Source organism: Moschus berezovskii, chromosome 20 (genome assembly GCF_049115385.1).
Source record: "Moschus berezovskii isolate FMDL1 chromosome 20, NW_MosBer_1.0, whole genome shotgun sequence".
In the NCBI taxonomy this organism is placed as follows: Eukaryota; Metazoa; Chordata; class Mammalia; order Artiodactyla; family Moschidae; genus Moschus; species Moschus berezovskii.
Window position 1 is genome coordinate 54874910 of NC_142479.1, and position 22471 is coordinate 54897380.

The 22471-nt window shown below is 53.3% G+C and overlaps 2 protein-coding genes across 5 annotated transcripts; both read left to right on the forward strand.

Annotated features, from left to right (window-relative positions):
* The first annotated feature begins 1700 nt into the window (after positions 1–1700).
* VPS25 (vacuolar protein sorting 25 homolog) lies at positions 1701–6488 on the forward strand. The gene is made up of 6 exons (XM_055407930.2): positions 1701–1846; positions 2063–2208; positions 3018–3071; positions 3417–3505; positions 4271–4346; positions 5882–6488. Exons 1-6 carry the CDS (start codon positions 1794–1796, stop codon positions 5992–5994), a joined length of 531 nt encoding a protein of 176 aa, XP_055263905.1. The 5' UTR covers positions 1701–1793; the 3' UTR covers positions 5995–6488.
* A 132-nt stretch (positions 6489–6620) lies between these two features.
* Positions 6621–22414, forward strand: WNK4 (WNK lysine deficient protein kinase 4). 4 transcript variants are annotated; one of them, XM_055407929.2, is made up of 20 exons: positions 6621–7364; positions 7771–8209; positions 9606–9778; positions 10635–10855; positions 11275–11432; positions 11953–12041; positions 12139–12355; positions 14018–14282; positions 14482–14603; positions 14828–14886; positions 14964–15081; positions 15354–15470; positions 19168–19305; positions 19845–19899; positions 19996–20582; positions 20680–20740; positions 20850–21258; positions 21347–21546; positions 21711–21808; positions 21915–22356. In XM_055407929.2, exons 2-20 carry the CDS (start codon positions 7877–7879, stop codon positions 21915–21917), a joined length of 3423 nt encoding a protein of 1140 aa, XP_055263904.2. In that variant the 5' UTR covers positions 6621–7364; positions 7771–7876; the 3' UTR covers positions 21918–22356. The 4 variants fall into 4 exon arrangements, with proteins under 4 accessions (XP_055263904.2, XP_055263902.2, XP_055263903.2 ...); XM_055407927.2 differs by lacking the exon at positions 6621–7364 and having other exon boundaries at positions 7459–8209; positions 21915–22410; XM_055407928.2 differs by lacking the exon at positions 6621–7364 and having other exon boundaries at positions 7459–8209; positions 19999–20582; positions 21915–22410.
* The last annotated feature ends 57 nt before the right edge of the window (positions 22415–22471 follow it).

A 22471-nucleotide genomic window follows, 5' to 3' on the forward strand; every position in this document is an offset into this window, starting at 1 on the left:
TTACCATTAAGTTCAGTTCAGTTCAGTCGCTCAGTGGTGTCCAACTCTTTGCAACCCCATGAATCACAGCATGCCAGGCCTCCCTGTGAGTGAACATTACCATAGGGAGTTGGAAATGGGAGTGGTCTTGTTGCTGCTGGTAGTAGAAAAAAGTTGGAGTTAGGAATACAGGTTTAGGAGTCCCCTGCAGAGAAATGCCACGTGAAGCCATGAGCGAGATGAGAGTTCCCAGAGAGAAGGTGTACTAAAGAAAGCTGACGTCCTTAGAAAACATGCACACGTATACAGTGAGGACTAAAGAAGACAAAAGGGAAAGATCAGAATCAGCAGAACAAGGATAAAGCAAAGCCAATGGACGCAAAGGAGATGGTGCCCTTTGAGAGAACATTATCCATTGAAGGGTTCACTCATTTAGTCATTCAACAGATATTTATTGGGCACTTCTGTGGCCCAGGGACTGTACACAGTGAAGGATGGACTTTGGTAGGGGAGATGTTAGAGATCAGCCTGGAAATTGAGAGGGTGGTAGAGTCAAGGAAACTACAAATTTTCAAGTAGGGATGACCTCAGCATATGTAGACTAGAGGAAAGGAGCCAGGAGAAAGGGGAAAAGAAGGGAAGATGATGCACAGAGAAGCCCTGGAGGAAACTGGGAAGGAGAGGCAAACAGATTCCAAAGGGTTGGCCTTGTCGAGAGGGTTCCCTGGCTGTCCAGCCCTTAAGACTCCGCACTGTCACTGCTGAGCTCGGGTTCTATCCCTGGTCTGGGATCCCACAAGCTGTGTGGAATGGGCAAAGGAGTAAAAGTGAAAGAAACTGAGAGATGAATTGAGTGTGGTGACAGAGAGGAAAGACTAAGAGGTTCACATGCATGGCTTCAATCTCATAAAAATAGAAGAGATGGGCATTCTGCAGAGAGGCAAGAGACGGGAACTAGTGGAATGGCTTGATGTGTGTGGAAAATTTTGAAAAGTTACCTTAAGGAATGTGACAGGGAATCAATACAAGAGAAAGCATCACTGGGCTGCACTGATAGAACAGCAGTGAGGTCAGTCAGGGAATCTGAGGCTCAGTCAGAAAGTTCTGGTGATTTTTTTTTTTTTTCCTGTCAGTAATACTCCAGGGCTAAGGCGTGAAGAAAAGAAGATTGAGGAACAGGTAGGCAGCGATCGACAACTCTGGTTTGGAAAATGAGCAGCAGGGAAGCAGGCACGGGGACAGAACTGAATAGTCTAGGCTAGGCAAGAAGTCATAAGACCAATGGGGTCCCGGGACTTTAGAAAGTAGAGGACACGGGAGAGGTGAGACAGAGGTGGCTGTGCTCAAATACGGCAGCTCTGAATCATGGAAGCAGAGCCATTTCCAGGGATAAAAGCTACAAATGAGCTCCTGGGGAAGATGGAGTCGAAGCACACAGGAATTGAGGGGAACTGTGAAGGGTTTAAGTTAAAAGCGACACAAACGTTAATATTAAAAGAAGCCCCGTAGAGTGGAAACAAGCCTAGGCTGGGTTCTGGAGACCTGGGTTCTGCTTGCAGTTCTAACTGTGCCACTTTGGGGAAGTCACGGCTCTCTCTGAGGTGGAATCAGAAGACTTCTCGGGGCCTCTTCTGCTCTAGCTCGTAAGGATACGGGGATAATGGCAAGAAACAGGCTGATGAAGACCCCTCCGTTGGGCCTCCTCTCTCCCCAGAGGCTCCCGGAACCTTTCTACAACGCTTTCTGTCCGGACGTGCCGGAGCGGAGACCGGAAGTCCTTTGCCGGCGGGTTCCGGGTTTCCTGGGCTACTACGATGGCGATGAGTTTCGAGTGGCCGTGGCAGTATCGCTTCCCACCCTTCTTTACGTGAGGCTTAGACCCCGAGAAGCCCCAGTGGACCTCCCTCCCCTCTCCCGGACCCCGGGCTCAGCCCTAATGCTTCAAATGGGGAGGGGGAGAATGCACCCGGTCGCCACCACCCGCAGTCCCTCACTTTCTTCCCCGAATGCGCCTCTGGCTAGTGCTGCCGCTCGCCCTCTCTCAAGTCTTCTAATTCTGCGCCCCACCCGCTTCACCCGGCAGGTTGCAGCCGAACGTGGACACTCGGCAGAAGCAGCTGGCCGCCTGGTGCTCGCTGGTCCTGTCCTTCTGCCGCCTGCACAAACAGTCCAGCATGACGGTAATGGAAGCCCAGGAGAGCCCGCTCTTCAACAACGTGAAGCTCCAGCGTATCCTCCCTCGGGCACTTCCACAGCCCACGCACATGCACTTCCACCATTCCCACATGCCCAGACTTCACACTCCCTCTCACCCACAGAAGACAGGTTCCCATCCAGACCGGCCTTGGGAAAGAGCCCGTTTGTGTAGCTGATATCCATTCCCGCCCCCTCGCCCCCCACCCCCGATGCCAACCGCAGTGCAGCACCAATCCCTCCTTGTCCTAGACAGTGATGAGTACCAGGGTGTCGTTCAGATCTTACAACTTCGGCCCTGAAGCCAAATACCAGGGTTTTTCGACCTGAGCCCTTTTGACTTGTTGAAACTTAAGTCCTCTGTGTGAGGCTCAAACTCTAGCATTACCTTTAGTAATTTTCTCCTCTTGCTCCCCTCACCCCAGGAAGTAAGGATGGTTTTCTTTTGCTACCTGGTTCATCTTTAAGATATCTGGACAGTGGTTGGAGGAAGGAGAGAGAACAGGGAGTGAGAAATGATAGTACCTTTCATTCTGTAAAGCTCTTTTTAAAAAACAAAACACTTCTTTTTTGGCTGGCATTTTAGGGCCCCCTGCATCGGAGGCGCAGAATCCTAACTACTAGACCACCAGGGCAGTCCCTAAAGCTTTTCCTTTTAATCAGACTAGTTTCTCTTTACCTTCCTCCTCCCCAGTATGCTGGAAATGCCAGTTTACATCCTGTTGTGGAATTGCACATCTCAGTGTGTAGGAGGGAGAATGGTAGTTGGTAGCAGGAGCCTGGCTCTGAGAAATTTCATCCCACCAGTTCATTCCAGTAATGCTGTTCCCTTAACCTTACACCAGGGAAGCTGCCGGTGGAATCCATCCAGGTTGTGTTAGAGGAACTGAGGAAGAAAGGTGGGTCCAGTTCATCAGATTCCTGATGTTTCTTCCTAGTGGGGCTCTCTGGAGGGTAGATTAGCACGTCTTTTAAGAACTTTTTTTTCTCTCTCCTGGCTTGGAACCCAGAGTGTTCTGTACAGTAGCCCAATTCCCTGGGTTCTTTTCCCCCAATGGTTTACAAACTTGAAATTTCTCCATCTGTGCCCCAAGACCTGAAGAAGAGAATGGATGCCTTGCAGATAGGAAAACAATTTTTGAATTGCTCTTTCTGAAAGCTGAATCTTTTCCACTCTGTTTCACCTTTAGTGTGCCTCTTTGTCTCTTTTTGGAGCACGATGCTTTCATAAGTATCTTTTGCAGGGAATCTCGAGTGGTTGGATAAGAACAAGTCTAGCTTCCTGATCATGTGGCGGAGGCCAGAAGAATGGGGGAAGCTCATCTATCAGTGGGTGAGACTATTCTGACACAGTGACCCATGGCAAAGGAGAATGACTCTATGCTCAGCAGATACCTGGTGTTTTCAGATCCATTCTTAGCAAAGTGGGAGAGGGCAGAAAGAGGAAATGTAGGTCTTCCAGGCAAGCCTCTTTCAGTGACTCAGTTTCCCTGGCTGCAAAGAACTTCCCTGTCTTTGCCAGTAGAAGGCTAGGGGCTGTGTGAGGCCATGTTTGGAGAATGCAGTGCTGCGAACCATGGATACTGTTGTTGGCTGGAGCCTCTGGCCACAGAAGACAAATGGGGAAAGGAAGAGAAAAAAACACAAAAACCTGGACCCCCTCCCCCACCACATCCTTACGGGCTGCCCACAATATAAAAGACTTTCTGAACCAATGTGGGTGTGGGGACAGCCTGTCTCCCCTGCATTCCAGGTCACCACCAGCCCTGAACATTCCCGAGAGAGAGAGAGGAGGGGAAGAAGCATCAACAACCCAAATATAACAAACACACACCGCCCATTTCTGAACAGGAAAACAACCAGGATGAGAGGTCATTCCTCAGACACGTGAAGGACTGTGGTTTAGTGGTTCTGAGCATGTGTGTACATGTATAAATATAGCACCTGTAGGGTTTGTGGGTTTTCGGCCACTCCTCTGCTGAGGTGACAGCTCTGGTTTAGGAATAAGTATCATTCCTGGGTCAGAGAGGTGGAGCTGGTGAGTTTGCCTTCTCCCAGGAAATTCCTGCGTCTTAGTCCCTGTATTCTGTGTCCATAGGTTTCCAAGAGTGGCCAGAACAACTCCGTGTTCACCCTGTATGAACTGACCAATGGGGAAGACACAGAGGATGAGGGTAATGCTTTTCCCTCTCCCCCCAGTTTTGTCATGTGAATTCTCTCTAATCTTGTTTAGTTGACATTCAAATTTCCCATGTTTTGGTCTCTGAATTCCAAATATTAAATAATACAAAGGTTGTTAAGCCATGTCCAAGATGTCTATAAACCACCTGAATTCACATGCAGAACACCCACAGTCTTTATCTGTGGGGGTGTATATGCATTTATCTAGGGATACGGTCCATATTTTAAGACTTTAAAAAAAATTTTTTTGGCCATGCCACAGGGCCTGTAGGGATCTAAGTTCCCCAACCAGGTATTGAACCTGTGCCCCCTGCAGTGAAAGCATGGAATCTTAACCAGTGGACTGCCAGTGAGGTCCTCCATGTTATATGATATTGAAGGGTATCTGTGACCCATGAAAAGTTAAGAATTATTGGTGTAGATGCTGAATGAGGAACCAGGGCAGGAGATTAAGCCTGAAATCTCCATTCCTTGTTGACTCAGGCTTTCTTTCACCCTTTATTCTTATAGAGGGTTCAAGATCTGTGGGTGTCAGCTGAAGGGATTGGGCCAACACCCCCATCCCCAGCCCTTTTGAATACTTTGGTTTCTGGCCAGACTGGGATTTGTATACTGTTTGATTTTTACATAGTGTAAATACTCTCTTAGCTCTTTTATCTCTGACTCCATATGCTGATCCCCAGGATCATCAAAAGTACCAATCTGAGCTGGGTAAAGGGGATACCTCCCCTTTCTGCCAGGCCTGGCTGCCCCAACAGTTTACAGTGCTTGGCTTTCCCCCCTTTCCTGCAGGCCTCTGCTTGCTACTCCCACCATCATGCCATGACTTCAGTGCTGCAGCCTTGCCCAGCCCACCACTCAGGCCAGGCAAAGCTGAAGGCTTCCTTGGAAAGCAAGCTCCCTGACTCAAGAGCTGGGCCCCGCAGGGGGTGTGGTGTATAAGCCTGTTAGGACTTGCCTCCTGCCTCTCACAGCTCCCTGCAGTATCTTGCTGTGTCTCCAGATACTCAGCTGGCCCTTGGCTCCCAGCTTTGTTCTTTTTTTTTTTTTTTTTTTAAACTAGGATAGGGCAGATAACTGTGCTGGACCTTTGCAGTCTCCTGGCCAGAAGCATGGCTATACCTTAGTGTGTTAGGACAGGTCCTCTCAATGGGTACAGACGCAGTTAGGGACAGTGTCCAGTGACAAGAGCCTTGACCTCCCTGGACTTGATTGTCAGGGCCCCTTTTTTGCGGCTTACAAGCAAATGGGATTACTCTTGAATATCGAGACACTAATGGGGGGATGGTGTGAGAGTGTGTGCAGGCTTTGAGTCTGACAGAGGAAACAGGAAGGGGGAAATAGCATGAACTCTCGTTTCATGTTGACTCAGGCTTTCTTCCACTGAAGAATACCCAGAAAGGTGGGTGATAGCTGTAGCAGTATTGATGGCCTGGGAAGTTCTCTGCTTCCATCTCAACTGCTCTCCTTAGAGGCCCTGAGCCCCTAGGAGCAGCGTGTCCCTGACTGCCCATCTTTCCCTGTCCAGAGTTCCACGGGCTGGATGAGGCAACCCTACTGCGGGCTCTGCAAGCCCTCCAGCAGGAGCATAAGGCCGAGATCATCACCGTCAGCGATGGCCGAGGTGTCAAGTTCTTCTAGCAGAGACCTATCTCCCTTTACTTCTTACCTCCCACCCTGCCAGGGCTTTCAAAGGGAGACAGACCAAGTGTCCCCACAGACTGGATCTGTGACTCCGCCTGACTCAAAAGGGCTCTAGTTTATGGGTGGGTTTCCTACTTATCCCATTTGTCCCTGGGATCCGGTGAGGCCGAGGTGCCAGGGAGGAAAGATGTGCTTCTCTTTGTCCCACCTCTCCAGAGCCAGGGTCTGAAACCCAACACTTCACTTGTGTCATACACGTAAGTACACACACACATGGCCTGCACAAGCTTCTGTCTCTTCCTCCACCCACACCCCTTTAGCTGCTACTGCCTCCTCTCTCAGGCTGGTGCTGGATCCTTCCTAGGGGATGGGCGAAGCCCTGGCTGCAGGCAGCCCTCCAGGCAATGTGAAGATAGAAGGCCCAGGAGGGGGCCTGGCCATGAGAGCTGGGGCCCAACACTGATTTATGGTTATTAAAAAGCTTAACCCCACTGCTTGCTGCTGAAGTTACTACTAGGGAGCAAGGGGAGTACTGTGATCTGTTAACCACGCTGAATGAATCCTCACCTACCTTACGGGAGAAGTCCTCCGCACTGGTGGACTCAGTGAGCCTGTGGTTTTACATCTGCTGGGTGGGCTGTGTGAGGGAGTGCTAACAGAACACAGCTTGGGGACAGACGGCTTTCTGTCTCTGCAGTGGAGTAACTTAATGGCTTCCCCTCCCTCACCATCTCCCGGTGGAAGTCCTGAAGGACGCTGAAGCCCCTCCCTCCATCCATCTGGTCTGGGTCGGGTAGTTGAGGCCAAGGGGAGCTGAGGGGGAGGAAACCGGATATGGACTTTGCTTTATTGGAAACTGGCAAACAGTGGGGGGAGGAAGGAGAGCCCACAGAGCAAAAACAGCCACTTTGGCCAGGGCCAGGCTGCGGTTAAGGTGGGGAGTGGAGAGGATGGGTGACCCGGTCCTTGGTTTGGGGGAGGGGCTGGCTCTGGGGTGCACACACCCATCCCTGCGCAGCCCCGAGGGATTGCGACTTCGGAGAAAACCAGATCTTTCCATTGACCTCTGTATTGTCGGCCCGAGGCCATTCTGGACGATTAGGAGAGGGTGGCGCTACCTTATCTGGGGCGTGCAGACTGGTGGTAGCCTCCTCCTCACCACCCCCGTTTTCTAGGGTCGGGGAGCCGCGGTCACGTTTCATCTCCCTGTCCTAGTACCGTGCTCCCCCAAACAGGTCTGCGCACTCTTAGTGTGCGAGGACACACCGCCTCTCACCGGGATCCGGCTTCGGAAAGAGACTGAGGGCGGGTGCTCCGGGAGGCCAGGAGGAGGAGGGCCAGCGGCCGGGGGCGGGGCAGTGGCCGAGGTGAGGGGCTGCGCCAGGGGTTCCACTGCACAAGCAGCTCCGAGGGGGCGGCTCTGGGGGGTAAGGGCGGGGCGGGGGCAGGGGCGGGGCGGGGTGGGGTGGGGGCGGAGCTGCGGGGCAGGAGAGCCGGGGCTAGGGCCCCAGTAGCTCAGCCGGAGCACTGCGCAGCCAGCCAGTCGTCCAGTCAGGCTTCCTGGCTTACCGCCTGCAGCGCCCGGTCCTTCCTCATGCTGGCACCCCCGGCCCCAGAGACCGAAGTCCCCATGTCCCAGGCGGAGGCTGACCTGCCCCTGCGGCCCCCACCGCCCCTTGCCGCGGCGGGGCCTCCCCGCCTTGGGCCCCCTCCCCGCCGGGTGCGCCGCTTCTCCGGGAAGGCTGAGCCCCGGCCGCGCTCTTCCCGTCTCAGCCGCCGCAGCTCAGTCGACTTGGGGCTGCTTAGCTCTTGGTCCCAGCCAGCCTCACCCGTTCCGGAGCCCCCTGATCCGCCGGACTCCACTGGTTCCGGCCCCGCGATGAGCCCACCGCCCAGCTCCGAAGAGCCCTCTGAGGGCACGTGGACCGCGGGCACCCCTGTGAAGCCTGCTGACTCCGAGCGTTTGGAGCCCGCGGGCTCCACAGGAGGGTCGGGGTCCCGGGAACAGCCGAGGATAACCGAGGCGGCGGCGGCCCGGGAGCGGCGGCGGGAGCAAGAGGAAAAAGAGGACACGGAGACCCAGGCTGTGGCAACGTCCCCGGACGGCCGATACCTCAAGTTTGACATCGAGATTGGACGTGGCTCGTTCAAGACGGTGTATCGAGGGCTGGACACCGACACCACGGTGGAGGTGGCCTGGTGTGAGCTGCAGGTGCGGCTGGGCGCCCCCTCGGTGATGGGACCTTTTCGAGGTCTTGGGATGGGAGACCCAGGGAACAGCAGCAAGGGGGATGTATTTTTCCAGTCAAATGTCTGGACACTTGTCCCACTTGCTCTGATGATCCATGGACCTGGCTGATTCCAGGCTGCAGAAGGATAAGCCGAGGCAGGTGGTAGGTGGCAGCTCCCCTATGGATTTAAGACATTCTTACTTTACCGGCTCCGTCTCAACCCTGAGAGCTGGAAAGGAAATAAGATGGGAAATTGGGTAGGGAGCCAGCTCAGACCCAAGGGGTGGCTCACCACTTTCCTGCAGTGGTTACCCACTGTCTCCTCCTCTCCCTTCCTCTTAAGTCCTGAGACCCTCAGTGTGACCCTGATCCTCCTTCTTCCTTGCCCTGGATCTTTGCAGATTAGAAGGCTGGAATGATGGAGGCCAGGAACTGGGACAGGGTCCTCTCCACTTCCAGAAGATGTAGGGCTATTGTAGCAGGACAGGGCCTTCCGACAGAGGGGTAGACAGGGAGCTCCAGCCCTGGCCTGAGTCCAGTCCTGCTTCTCATCCCACTGCCTACCTGAGCTATCCTCTCCCCAAACCAAAAGCACTGAGCCCCATGGGCTTTAGGGGTATGCTGGCTAGAAGGACCTTCCTCCCATAGCGAGGGGAACCCAGTTAAGTCTGAGCTAGCAGCTTTGGATTCAGACTGAGGGGACAGAGCCTGGAGGAAGGGTCCTCCCCTGAAGCCCTGGCACTGAGCTTGCCCCTTGTGCCTGCCAGTGCCACACCCCAGGCTCTAGGCCAGGACAGGAGAAGAGTCCAAACTAGGGGTTGGAGGGGGTGGAGGAAGGAGATGGGGGAAGGCGAGACAGCCATGGGGCAGGGGGCGGTCTCCTGGCACCTGGCCCTGGATCCCTTCTCTCTTTGTCTGTACCTCCCTCTGCAGTCCTTCTCCCTGGATCGAGCAGTTACCAGTTTCTGAGGCCAGTCCCCTTGCCGGCCCCAATTCTCTGCCCGCCCGCCTGCCTGCTGCCTGCCCGCTGCCAGCCCCCGGGCGTCCCTTCCCGCCCCACGGCAGGCCTGGGCGGCCACAAAGGCGCTATTGAGTCCAGAGCTCCTGGACCGGGCTGCATAAAAGCTCTTGTGTCCAGGAGGGGGTCCAGGGGGCGGCCCCAGGCGCATAGTGGGCGTGTCCTTGGAGCGGCCCAGGGTGGGCAAACCAGGAACTCGAAGTCTACAATCCTGTTGGCGAATGATCCCATCCACCCAGTCCCATCCGTTGGCTCCTACCCTCACCGCTCCTCCAAGCCCCGCCGCATGTGTCCCCATCCCCCTCTTCGTGGGGGTCCTGGACCTGAGGTGACCGTGACCCCCGTCCCCTACCCCACAGACTCGGAAACTGTCTCGAGCCGAGCGGCAGCGATTCTCAGAGGAGGTGGAGATGCTCAAGGGGCTGCAGCACCCCAACATCGTCCGCTTCTACGACTCCTGGAAGTCGGTGCTGAGGGGCCAGGTTTGCATCGTGCTGGTCACCGAACTCATGACCTCGGGCACGCTCAAGACGTGAGCTCCGCGCCTGCTGGTGGTAGTTGGGAGGACTGGTGGTGGGAGGTCGCCACTGCTTCTGGAGGAGCCCGGCCTCCTCAAGACTCTACACGCAGGTCCCAAACCGGGCTCAGTCTCTCTCATCCTCGCCTCTTGAGCGTCTGGAGGCCTGCAGTGCCCCCTAAAGAGTCCTCCACCATGCTACCTCTCTCCTCTCCAAGCTAGCCTATCTTCCTGCAGCGCGCCGGAATCTGGCTTTATCACTTCTCTCCTTAAAACCCCTTCGAATTATCCCACCGCCCTCCGGATAAAGTCCCTTCTTTCTAGTGACTGCTCACAACGTCCTTATAGGATCCAGCCTACGTTCCGGACAAACAAATTCCCAGCACCTCCTCCCGCCCTGTGCAGTCACTTGTCTCCGTGCCTTTAAGCACGCCTTCCCTTTTGCCTGCAAGGTCTTCATCCCTTCCCATTTTCACCCTTGAACTCCTACTCATCCTTCAAGACACCACGGAAAGTTATTTCCTCTAGGAAGTCCTCCCTCCCCTAGTAGATTTAGAAGAGGGTTAGAGTTAGAACCCCTCCACGGAGTTAGAAGACCATGGGGCAGCTAGTCATCCCTTCCGGCGCTTCCACAGCACCTTGGCAGCGGCCATATCTTGAATTTACCCGTTTTGTAACCTTCTGTCTACGTGCCACACCCCCTGACTGCGTTTCTGTCTGAGGCCGGGCGCGGATCTGTGCTAGGAGAAGCTGGCGGCAGATGCGTGGGCGGGAGTGGGCGGGGCTACGGGGAGGGGAACCTCCCAGTGGTGGGCTCCCTCCCCATCCTCTGTGTTCCCCGCTATGACCCTAGCTGTGCGCCCTTTCCTAGGTACCTGAGGCGGTTCCGCGAGATGAAACCACGAGTCCTTCAGCGCTGGAGCCGCCAAATCCTGCGGGGGCTCCATTTCCTACACTCCCGGGTACCCCCGATCCTGCACCGAGATCTCAAGTGTGACAACGTCTTTATCACCGGCCCTACGGGCTCCGTTAAGATCGGGGACCTGGGCCTGGCCACGCTCAAGCGCGCCTCCTTCGCCAAGAGCGTCATCGGTGCGTGCCTCCAGGAGGATCCTTGCCATTCCTACCCTCCCTCCCCTTCCCCTGTCTGGAGAGAGCCTGGGGACCCCCTCCCCCTAGTAGATTTAGAAGGGGGTTAGAGTTAGAACCCCTCCACGGAGTTAGAAGACCATGGGGAAGATGAGGAGACTTGTAGCGTCTCCTCTTCCGCACAATCCCCCCTACCCAACATACACACACACACACACACACACACACACACACACACGACGAGAAGGGGTGGGTCTCTTGCACTCCAGAATTCACACACACACACACACACACACACACGACGAGAAGGGGTGGGTCTCTTGCATTCCAGAATTCGGGGGTTGCCCCCACCCCGACTTGTACTTTCAAGGAGAGGGACGAAGCCAGAAAGGAGGCACTGACGTCTGCTGTGGACCCTGCAGGGACCCCGGAGTTCATGGCCCCGGAGATGTACGAGGAGAAGTACGACGAAGCCGTGGATGTGTACGCGTTCGGCATGTGCATGCTGGAGATGGCGACCTCGGAGTACCCCTACTCAGAGTGCCAGAATGCCGCTCAAATCTACCGCAGGGTCACCTCGGTGAGAGGGAGGACAGGGAGTCACAGTCCCCTCCACTGGCCTGCCCCCGCCACCTCTCGGTCCATGCCCTTTCCCCTAATGAAAACGGGGTCAACACAAAGACGCCCGGGTGAACACTGAAGGTTACTGGATGCACTCACGGCCCCTCCAGTACAAGCTGTTGAGAAGAACGATGTGTGTAGCGCTCCCTAGAGATTACAGATGATTCAAATCCAATCTCTCATCCGATCCCGTCCGCTGCCCCGCGGGGTGAGCAGGGCAAATGTTCTGCCCTGCATTTTACAGATGAGGACACAGGCTCAGCGAGAGTCTGGTTCAAGGTCGCACTGTCGATACGTGTGTGTAGGGGGGGGTGTCGGGGAGGGGGGACTGGGATTTGAAATCACAATTTCTAAACGCGTACCCGGTGCTTTGGCAACTGCAAGCGCTGCCGCCTCGGGCTGGGGCGGGGTGGGAGGGGGAGGTCAGCAGAGAGCTGGGGCTCAGAGAGCGGGAGGCCTCATGCAGCCCCATTCCCCAGGGCACGAAACCCAACAGCTTCTACAAGGTGAAGATGCCCGAGGTAAAGGAGATCATTGAAGGCTGCATCCGCACCGACAAGAACGAGAGGTGGGTGGAGGGGACAGGGCGGGGGAGGGGGTGGTGGCTGGGGTGATGGAGGGGGCGGGCGGCGGCGGGGCTCTGCTCAAGTTGGCACCGCCCTCAGGTTCACCATCCACGACCTTCTGGCTCACGCCTTCTTCCGTGAGGAGCGCGGCGTCCACGTGGAGTTGGCGGAGGAGGATGACGGAGAGAAGCCGGACCTCAAGCTCTGGCTGCGCATGGAGGACGCGCGGCGAGGGGGGCGCCCACGGGATAACCAGGCCATCGAGTTCTTGTTCCAGCTGGGCCGGGACGCGGCCGAGGAGGTGGCTCAGGAGATGGTGAGCGGAGGAGAGCATGCCTGCCGCGTAACTAGGCATGTGAGGGGCGTGTGGACGTCAACCGGAGGGGCCTTGCGGGTGCGATGTCTGGGTGGTGGGTTGTCTGGGTGGTGGGCTCAACGAAGCCCTCTCCTACGACTGTCTCCCTGCTGCTCTCTCTTTAACGCACCTGCGGGCATACCTAGTGGTCGCAAGTCGAAGATTTCCTTTTCCAGCCCTGGGTCCCTCAACCTCCCTGTTTTAACTTCCTGCTGATCCGGTTTTCCCGAATTGTCCTTTTCTCCGTGTAATCTATTTTTCCCTTTCTTGTTTCCCCCACCCCATCTTTTTCTTGATCTTGCTTCATGCTCGGAACCGTGCATTTGAGAAAGCCTGTCCGCTCCAGAGTTAAATGCTTCTTTCCATTTCAGCAGGCCCTCCATTACTGGACTGGTCCCCATCAGTCTTGTTTTATACCAAGATACATTCCCATCTTTCTCCTCCACAAGACTACAAGGTCCTGAGGGCAGAGACTATGTGCCTTGTGCCCCTGACAGTGCTTAGCACGTGATGGGAGCTCAGTTAATCACCCACATCTTAGAGCCCTTTCATGTGCATCTGATGGTTGTTACCAACCCTGCATAGAGTGATTTTATCTGATTTACTGCTGAGGAAATGAAAGCTCCAAGAAGCTGAATATCTTGTACCAGGTCCCAAGCAAGTAAGTGGCACAACTGACTCAGGTTGTTGAGATTTTGAGTCACTCATCCCGCCCCACCTCCTTCACCTGCCCAGTGGAGCTTGTTATTGAAATGAATAAGGATAATGAATAGAAGCTGGTGGACCAGGAGAGGCATATATGAGAGGCAGAAGTGGGGGTGGTTTAGGAAGGCCTGAGGTGGGAAGGGAAAGAGTATGATATTCTTGATGGAAAAATGCAGTTTGAAACAGTGGGAATCATCTGTTGGTGGATCTGGGTCAAGAACCTAAGCACGTGTTTGAAATAAGACATAGGAGTCAGTCTCTGTAGCCCAGCTCAAACCTGACCTGAGATTGGTACCTGATCCATTACATACAGAGGTTCTTGACTTTGACACTAGTGACATCATTGTTCAGGAGACTGTGCTATACTATTGTAGGTTGTTGAGAAGAATCCCTGGCATCAACTTAGTAGAGCCCAGTGGGATCACCCCCCAAGTTGTGACAACTAAAAATATCTACAGATACTTTTCTCCACCATCTCCCCAGAGCAGTTGACTTAGAGTATAACCTTGAAGTGGTCACTTATTTTACTTATTTCTAAAATAGGGTTGATAAGACCTATTTCAGAAGGTTGCTGGAAGGATTTAATGATGATATGGTAAAGAGTTGCCAGTTGGATTTCTCTGGTGGTCAAGTGGCCAGGACTCCATGCTCCCAATGCAAGGAGTCCAGGTTTGATCCTTGGTCAGGGAACTAGATTCCACATGCTTCAACTGAAGATCTTACCTGCCACAACAAAGATCCAGCGCAGTCAAGTAAATAAATGACTTTTTAAAAAATGCCAGCTGTGGACACAGTGGGTAATCAATATATGTTTCTTTTCTGTATATCCTAGAGGCCTCAAGAAGGTGTCCTGACGGGGCTTTGTTGGGGGACGGTGAATCTCACCTCAAACTGTGTTCCTCACCCTTCCAACTCCAGGTGGCCCTGGGCTTAGTGTGTGAAGCTGATTACCAGCCAGTGGCTCGTGCAGTGCGTGAACGGGTTGCTGCCATCCAGCGAAAGCGTGAGAAGCTGCGCAAAGCTAGGGAGTTGGAGGCCCTGCCCCCAGCGCCGGGACCCCCACCGGCAACTGTCCCCATGACTCCTGGTCCCTCCAGTGCCTTCCCTCCTGAGCCCGAGGAGCCAGAGGCAGACCAGCACCAGCCGTTCCTCTTCCGCCATGCCAGCTATTCATCTACCACCTGTAAGTCACCTCTGCCCCCCTACCCAGAAGTTCAACCCAACAGCATTATCACTTACCCAGCCTTCCACATCTAGCCAGGGCTCCTTCTGGGAAAGAACTCTCCCACAGCCCCAGGCCCCCTCCTTGCTCAGGCAGTCCCCTGCTCAGCCATCACCCCCCCTTTATTTCCCTTTTTTTGATCCCCTCCATCCCCCACCAGCGGATTGCGAGACTGATGGCTACCTCAGCTCCTCTGGCTTCCTGGATGCCTCAGACCCTGCCCTTCAGCCCCCTAGCGGGGTGCCATCCAGCCCCGCTGAATCCCATCTCCGCCTGCCCACGGTGAGAGGGGGTCACATGGGGGGTGCTCCCAGCTATTCCAAGCCCAAGACCTAGCTCTCATCCTGTAAAACCCAACACCATGACCTGGTCCCATGTCCTTGGAAATCCACCACTCTTGTCCTTATCTTTATTCCCTCTGCCTAGTACCCAGCACCCTTGATATCGTCTTCTTGGAGCCCAACAGTTATCCTCCCCTGACCTCATGAACCTATATCCTGTTTCAGGCTTTCGCTCTATCCATTCCACGTTCTGGCCCCGGCAATGACTTTTCCCCTGGAGAGAGGTAAGTTCTGGTCTGAATGGGGGCTTCAAGGTGAGCTATATGGAGCTCTGGGGTCCAGTGTTTTTTCCCTTTTCCAGTTATGCCTCAGATGCAGCATCAGGCCTTAGTGATGTGGGAGAAGGGATGGAACGGATGAAGAGACCCCCAGGGAAAAACCTCCGGCGTAGACCCCGATCTCGACTTCGGGTCACAAGTGTAAGGAAGGGGAACAGGAGTTTCGGAATAACCTACAGGGCCTGGATGGAACTGTCAGAGGGAGGGGAGTACAGTCAGCCAGAAAAGGCGAGAAGCACTGTGTTACTGATACCCAAGAGGGTACCAGTCGAGTTTTCAATAAGAGACTTTGGGGACAGAATCTGCTTCTCTCCAGTTCCAATCTGGCCACTGTGACTTGGGTGGAAAGGGGTGGGGACACTTGATGAAGACAGAGCTTGACCTCCTCTCCTCTGCTGACTTTGACTCTGAAGGTCTCAGACCAGAATGACAGAGTGGTTGAATGCCAGCTGCAGACACACAACAGCAAGATGGTGACCTTCCGATTTGATTTGGATGGGGACAGCCCAGAAGAGATTGCAGCTGCCATGGTGAGGGAGAGATGAGAGTACATTTTATAGATCTGAGACAAGAGTCTCCCTCCTGATGTCCCCGGGTGCTGAACTGCCCTCCCCCCACAACCCAATGACAAGGGTTTCAAAGCTGGCAGGCCCTCAGTGCAGTGACACTGAAGACTTATCTGCCCTTGTTTGGGAGGAGATTTCTGTTTATCCAGGGAGGTTTGGATCCTCAGCTGGAGCAGTTTGAGATTAACACAAGATATCCACAAGTGCTGCAGTGAAGTGTACACTAGACACGTGATGCTGTGGCTATAAGGAAAGGGTGGGCTGTAAAGAAAGATCAGCAGCGGAAGAGGAAGGACTCACGCAAGGTCTTGACAGATGGGTCAGAATGGCAGTGAAGAGTGAAAAGGGCGTGTCTAGTGGTGGTATGGCAAAGGAGAGGCATGGGAATAGGGAGTGACTTGACGTATAGGGCTGGGAGGGCTTCTTGAGGAGACCTTTGTCACTGGAATTAAGGGTTCCTCTTGGAAGCAATAAGATCCTGCTGTAAAGCAGAGAACTATATTCAGTATCCTAGGTAGTAAATCATAATGGAAAAGAATACTAAGAAAGAACATATATATAATATATGTAAATAATCACTTTACTGTACAGCAGAACTTAACATTGTAAATCAGCTATACTTCAATTTAAAAAAAGTTTTGTAGAAGTGAGGTTGGGCATGTAATGTGGGCTTAAGCATGTAATGTGTAATGGAGTCTTAAGACTGTAACACCGTGAGACTGGGTTTTAAGAAGACTGTTCTGTTGTGGGATGTGGGAGAGGGCTGTGGGTAGTGTTTCCAGTTGGGAGATGGATGCAAGAAGCCAGATGTGGTCCAAGGAGAGAATGGATTATGGGGGGGGGTGGAAGAAGAGGGGTGAATCTGGGGGTTATTTTGGGAAAAATAACCTACTGTGTCATCCAGTAAGTGATTGACATAGTACAGTGTACATAGAAGATGGTCAGTAAATACTTGATGAGTGGACATGAGAGGGAGTTAGGGCAAGGGATATCAAGGGTGACCTGTAGCTTGGAGGAGCTCATGGGAATAGGCCATCAAAGGAGATAAATTTTAAAATGAGAGTATGGCTTTGTTTTTTGGAGGGAGTATCACGATGAGCTTGAATGACAGAGGGGCAGGCAAGATAAGATCCTCCATAAGTAAGCAGAATATGGGTCAGGCAGGACTGGGAGGAATGGATCTGGGAGTCTCAGCACAGAGTTGAGCACGAGAGAAGATGAGCCTGCAAAGCCAGAGACATAGAGGAGTATCTTAGTAGATACCCCCAGTTCTGGAATGGGGAGCAAGGACAGGTTAACAAAGGACAGAGACGGAACCTGAGACATAGAAGGAACTCTGGAATATTTTAGTAAAAACTGAGGAAGGAGATTGTTTCAAGGAGGCATAGGGTGAGGCCTGAGGCAAGACCACACTGGCTTTTGTCATGAGGAGGTCTTTGTGGGAGACCAGTTTCAGTGGAGTGGGGACAGTGGCTGCCAGCCTCTGGGATGCGGGAGGGAAGGGAATGGAGTAAATGTCAGACTTCAGGAACTCCCTCTAAATCTTCTCCATCATGTCATTCAGCTTGTGTCTGGGACAAAGACAAAACAGCATCTGGCGTGCAGGCTTATCAACTTCTGTCAAGCCACTCAGCCCTTCAAGAATCTTTCATCCAGCCACACTGGTTTCTGAATGGTCCTCTGAAGAGGCCTACATGCCTTTTCAGCTTCTGCTTCCATCTCTTCAGGGGTCTTTCTCCCTGGGATCTTTCTCTATGGGCTTTCAAGCCCAATTCAGATCCCACACAACCAGAGGGACCCTGTCCCTGAACCCATTGGCTTCTTTTCTTTCCTTACTAGCCCACCCTCCCTTCCTCTGCAGCAGAATTCTCTCAAGACTTTAAATTTGCTTTTTTGCCCCCAAATCAGTAGTGGCTACCTGTGGCTACACAGTAAGGTCCAAATTCTGGAGCACGGCCTTTAAAATTCACAGCACTCTGAGCTGTACTTCAGTCTTCGCTATTTTGTGAATGTGCCCTTTGCTGCCTCAGAACAGTGCAGAACAGAGGAAAGGATGGTGGTTCACATAAGATCCGAGTTCCAGCTTCAGCTCTGTTAGCTACTAATTTGGCAAACTTGGGCAAGTTTCTTAATCTCTCTGAACTTCATCAGTAAAATGGAGGGGATATTACTTATTTTGCAAAGATGTTCTGATGAGCTTCCCTGGTGGCTCAGACAGTAAAGAATCTGCCTGCAGTGCGGGAGACCCGCCTTTGATCCCTGGGTCAGGAAGATCTCCTGGAGAAGCAAATGGCAACCCACTCCAGTATTCTTGCCTAGAGAATTCCATGGACAGAGGAGCCTGGAGAGCTACAGTCCATTGGATAGCAAAGAGTTGGGACGCAACTGAATGACTAACACTTCTCACTTTTCTGATGTAATATATGAGAAATGATATAGCATGTGTGGGAAGTGAAATGATAAAAGTATGGGAAATGTCCACACATGGTAGGTACTCAATAAAGGGTTGCTGTTCTTAGTCATCCTTCAAGGCTCAGCTCTGGAGCCATCCCAGCTCCCCGCTGACCCCTGAAGTGGTATGAGCTGCTTTCTTCTTGGAATGGTGTTTTATTTTATTTATTTCTACTTATTTATTTTTGGCCAAGCTATGTGGCAGGTGGGATCTTCCCCCACCAGGGATTGAACCCAGGCCTCCTGCTTTGGGAGCGCAGAGTCTTAACCACTGGACCACCAGGGAAGTCCTGGAATGGCATTTTAAAAAATCATGGTAAAAAATACATAACATAAAGTGTGTCATTTTAACCGTCCTAAAGTGTACAGGTAAGTAGTGTAAAGTATGTTCATATTATTGGGCAGTAGGTCTCTGGAACCATTTTATCTTGCCAATCTGAATCTCTACGCATTAAACAGTGGCTCTCCCTTTCCCCCTCTGGGAATAGCACTTTTATCTGTACCTCCTTGGGCTTAAATGCCTTACCTGCCTTGAGCTGACTTGCAGTCTATTGAGTGATGTATGTGTGTGTCTCTTCCACTAAGATTTTGGGCTTCTTTGGGACCAGAACAGTGTTTTCTGCTTCCTTGTTCCCTCAAAGAATCTAGCCCATGCCCGGTGCATAAAACACTCAGTAAGTGTTTGTGGACCTGAATGTTACATTTATCACATATTGCCTTATTTTTACTTAACTCTGTGGAGCTGTGTGTATGTGGATCTGTGTGGCACATTTTACAAGCTGTATGAGAGCAGGAGTTGTGTCCAAAAGGAGGTGAGGCATCAGTGGAAATATAACTCAGGTTTTGGCTTTAGACAGATCTGGGTACAAATCCCTTGATCTTGGGAAGACTGAATTGCACCTCGTTGAGCACTGGTTAGCATAACTCTAAAGTAGGGGTGTTCATGTAGACCACAGTAAGCTATTGTTGGTGTCAAATGTGATAAGATATGTAAAGATCTGGTATAAACATGCATGCTATGAAGGTTAGCTCCTTTCCTGCAAGCTGTATTTCTCCTTACAACCACACAGTGCCTGGCACACAGCTGATGCTTACTAAATATTTGTTTTAGATTGATGAGCAGAAGAAGTGGGGTGAAGGGTTGGTTTTTTAAAGAGAGGGACAAGTGGAATTAACCGAGCCCCACTTCCCCTTCCTACTGACTCACCAGGTGTATAATGAGTTCATTCTGCCCTCGGAGCGAGCTGGATTCCTGAACCGGATTCGGGAGATTATCCAGCGAGTGGAGACCCTGTTGAAGAGAGATACTGGCCCTGTGGAGGCTGCCGAAGACTCTCTGAGTCCCCAGGTCAGACCCCTGTGGGCACCTCCAGGGGGATGGGACTCTGCTACAGGCTTCATTACTTTTTGCCTTCACCAGTCCCCTTGGATCTAACTTGTCTTCATCTCTAGGATCCCACAACAATGGCTCTTCCCCCATTTGAGAGTCTGATGAAAGCCATGGACTCTTGTTCCAGAAAAATGTGTTCAGTGCATACTTTTAACTCAGTATTTTGACATAATTTCAGACCTACAGAGAAGTTGCAATGGTTGTACAAAGAACTCCTAGGTGCTCTGTCTAGATTTGCTAGCAGTGTTTTGTTACATGAGCTTTAGCCTTCTCCCTTCCTCTCTCCCCATCCATGTATGTGTGTATGCATTCTTTTTTTGGAACCACTTAAGTAAGTTGCAGATGTCATGCCCCTTTACCACTAAATATTTCTTGAAAACACTTTTGAATCCCTTGAAACTCCTCTGTGGACTCATAGAGGCTCATGAGTCCTGGCTTAAGAAGTTCAGCCTGAAACCTTCCACAGCTCTTCCCACTGTGTCATTTCTCTCTCTCAGGAGGAGCCAGCACCACTGCCTGCTCTCCCGGAGTCCCCCCCAGACCTATCCAGGGGTATGTACTGCATTCTGTCCCTACTCATCCCACCCCTGGGGTTGCTCCATGGGAATGGAGGACTGGAATCTCAACCTCCCCTCCCTCCCTTCCCAGCAGAGCTCCAGAGCAGCACCTCCCTGGAGCAGAGATGCTGGGCAGCTTTCTCCGCCTCCACATCTTCTCCTGGAACCCCCTCGTCTCCTGGAAACTCCTTTTCTCCTGGAACCCCGGTTTTCCCAAGTCCCATCCTTCCCATCACTTCTCCCCCATGTCATCTCAACCCCTCCTCATTCTCCCCAATTTCTCCTCAGGCCTCCTCAAATCTCTCTCCACACCCCCCAAGCTGCCCACTTCCATTCTCCCCCAGTGTAGCCCAGTTTCCAGTCCCATCTGCTCAGTTTCCACTGAGTTCTCCCCTCCCCGATTGCTTCCAGGTCACTCTCGCTCCTCCCTCCTTTCCCCCCTGCCCCTCTGCTTGTCCCCTCCCCTGCACCACCGCAGCCCCTCTCCTCTCCCTGGCTAGCGCCTTCTCTCTGGCTGTGATGACCGTGGCCCAGTCCCTGCTGTCCCCGTCCCCTGGGCTCGTGTCCCAGTCTCCTGCAGCTCCTCCTGGTTCTCTCTCTAGCCTGCCCCCTCCCACTCCCTGCACTCCTTGCGGCCAGGAGCAGCCTTCATCTCTGGCAGCTGAGATGGAGAGTGAGGTGAGTAGGAAACCAAGAGGGATGATTGGGCGGCGGGAGGGGGGCGGGTGGGCTTCATTCTGGATCATTTCTCTACTCACAGACCCACACTTTATAGGCCTCTCCGAATCTTGGTCGGCCACTCCCTGGTGAAGCCAGATTGGCGCCCATCTCGGAAGGTGAGACCTTTGAGCAGTGACCCTCCCCTGCCCATCATTCTTAGTGACTTTATTTACTACCACTGATTTCTCTTCCTTCTTCCATGATGCCTTCTTGGTCTTGCTACAGAGGGAAAGCCTCAGCTTGTTGGGCGCTTCCAAGTGACTTCATCCAAGGAGCCAGCTGAGCCTCTTCCCCTGCAGCTGGCATCCCCAACTCCCTCTGGCTCCCTGAAGCCTCCAACCCCTCAGCTGACCTCGGAGAGCTCAGACACGGAGGACAGTGCTGGAGCCAGGCCAGAGGCCAGGGAGGCTCTGGCTGAAAGTGACCGTGCAGCCGAGGGCCTAGGGGCTGGAGCTGAAGAGGAAGGGGATGATGGGCAGGAACCCCAAGTAGGGGGCAGCCCTCCACCCCTGAGCCATCCCAGCCCAGTGTGGATGAGCTACTCCTATAGCAGCCTGTGTCTGAGCAGTGAAGAGTCAGAGAGCAGTGGGGAGGACGAGGAATTCTGGGCTGAGCTGCAGAATCTTCGGCAGAAGTGAGTCTGGGGAGAATGGTGGTCAGGAGGTGGACTTGCCAGAGCCAAGTGCTGGGCCGGCCCTCTCACGGCCCTGGTGTGTCCTCAGGCACTTGTCAGAGGTGGAGGCACTACGGACACTTCAGAAACAGGAAATCGAGGACTTGTACGGCAGGCTGGGGAAGCAGCCACCGCCGGCGATCGTGGCCCCTGCTGCCATGCTGTCCAGCCGCCAGCGCCGCCTCTCCAAGGGCAGCTTCCCCGCCTCACGGCGCAACAGCCTGCAGCGTTCTGAGCCCCCGGGCCCTGGTGAGACCAAAGTCACCAGCTCCCATCGTTCCAGAGTCCCCTCCCTAGTGATCTGACATTCTTTCAGACCCTGGGGGTCTGCCCCTTGCTGTGGGGGGACTAGCCCCCTTTTCCCTGTGGCCCCTTCCCTCATCCAGTGCTCTCCCTCCCCATCCTGCACCCAGGCATCATGCGAAGGAACTCCCTGAGTGGCAGCAGCACCGGCTCCCAGGAGCAGCGGGCAAGCAAGGGGGTGACATTCGCCGGGGATGTTGGCAGGATGGTGAGGGCGGGCCCAAGGGAGGGAGAGCCCAGGGAATGGTAACTGGCTTCAGTTCCGGCCTCCTCCAGCTCTGGAGGTTCCTTAGTACTTCTTCTTTTTCCTCCAGTGAATTCTGAACAGAAGCCATGTGTCTCACCCACACCTGGGCCCACCATGGAGCCTGTGCCCTTAGAATCTGCTGACCAACACAACTCTGCAAGGAAAACCTCAGCACTGAGGGAGTAGGAGGCCGGACAGGCGTGGACAGTGCTGCTCCCCTAGAAGGAAGAGCCAAACATGTGGGAACTTTTGCTGTGTGTAGAAGGTGTACGTTCTGTAAATCCTCATCCGTGCCACCTCCCCAGCCAAGAGAGAACCAAAACAGTCCCACTCGAGTCCAGATGCTTCTAGAAGGCACACTCCCAGTTGGGCAGGAGTGGGGAGAATTAGTAGCAGCCAATAAAAATTCTGGAACCTAGAACCTGGCAAATCTGTATGGATCTTAGAAACCGGGCAAAGCTCTGTGGGGGAACTTCCCTGGTGGTTAAGGACCCACCTCTCAGTGCAGGGGACATGGGTTCCATTCCTAGTCAGAGAAGATTCCACATGCCACAGGGCAAATAAGCCCATGTACCACAACCACTGAGCCTGCGTGCCCTAGAGCCTGTGCTGTGCAGAGAGAAG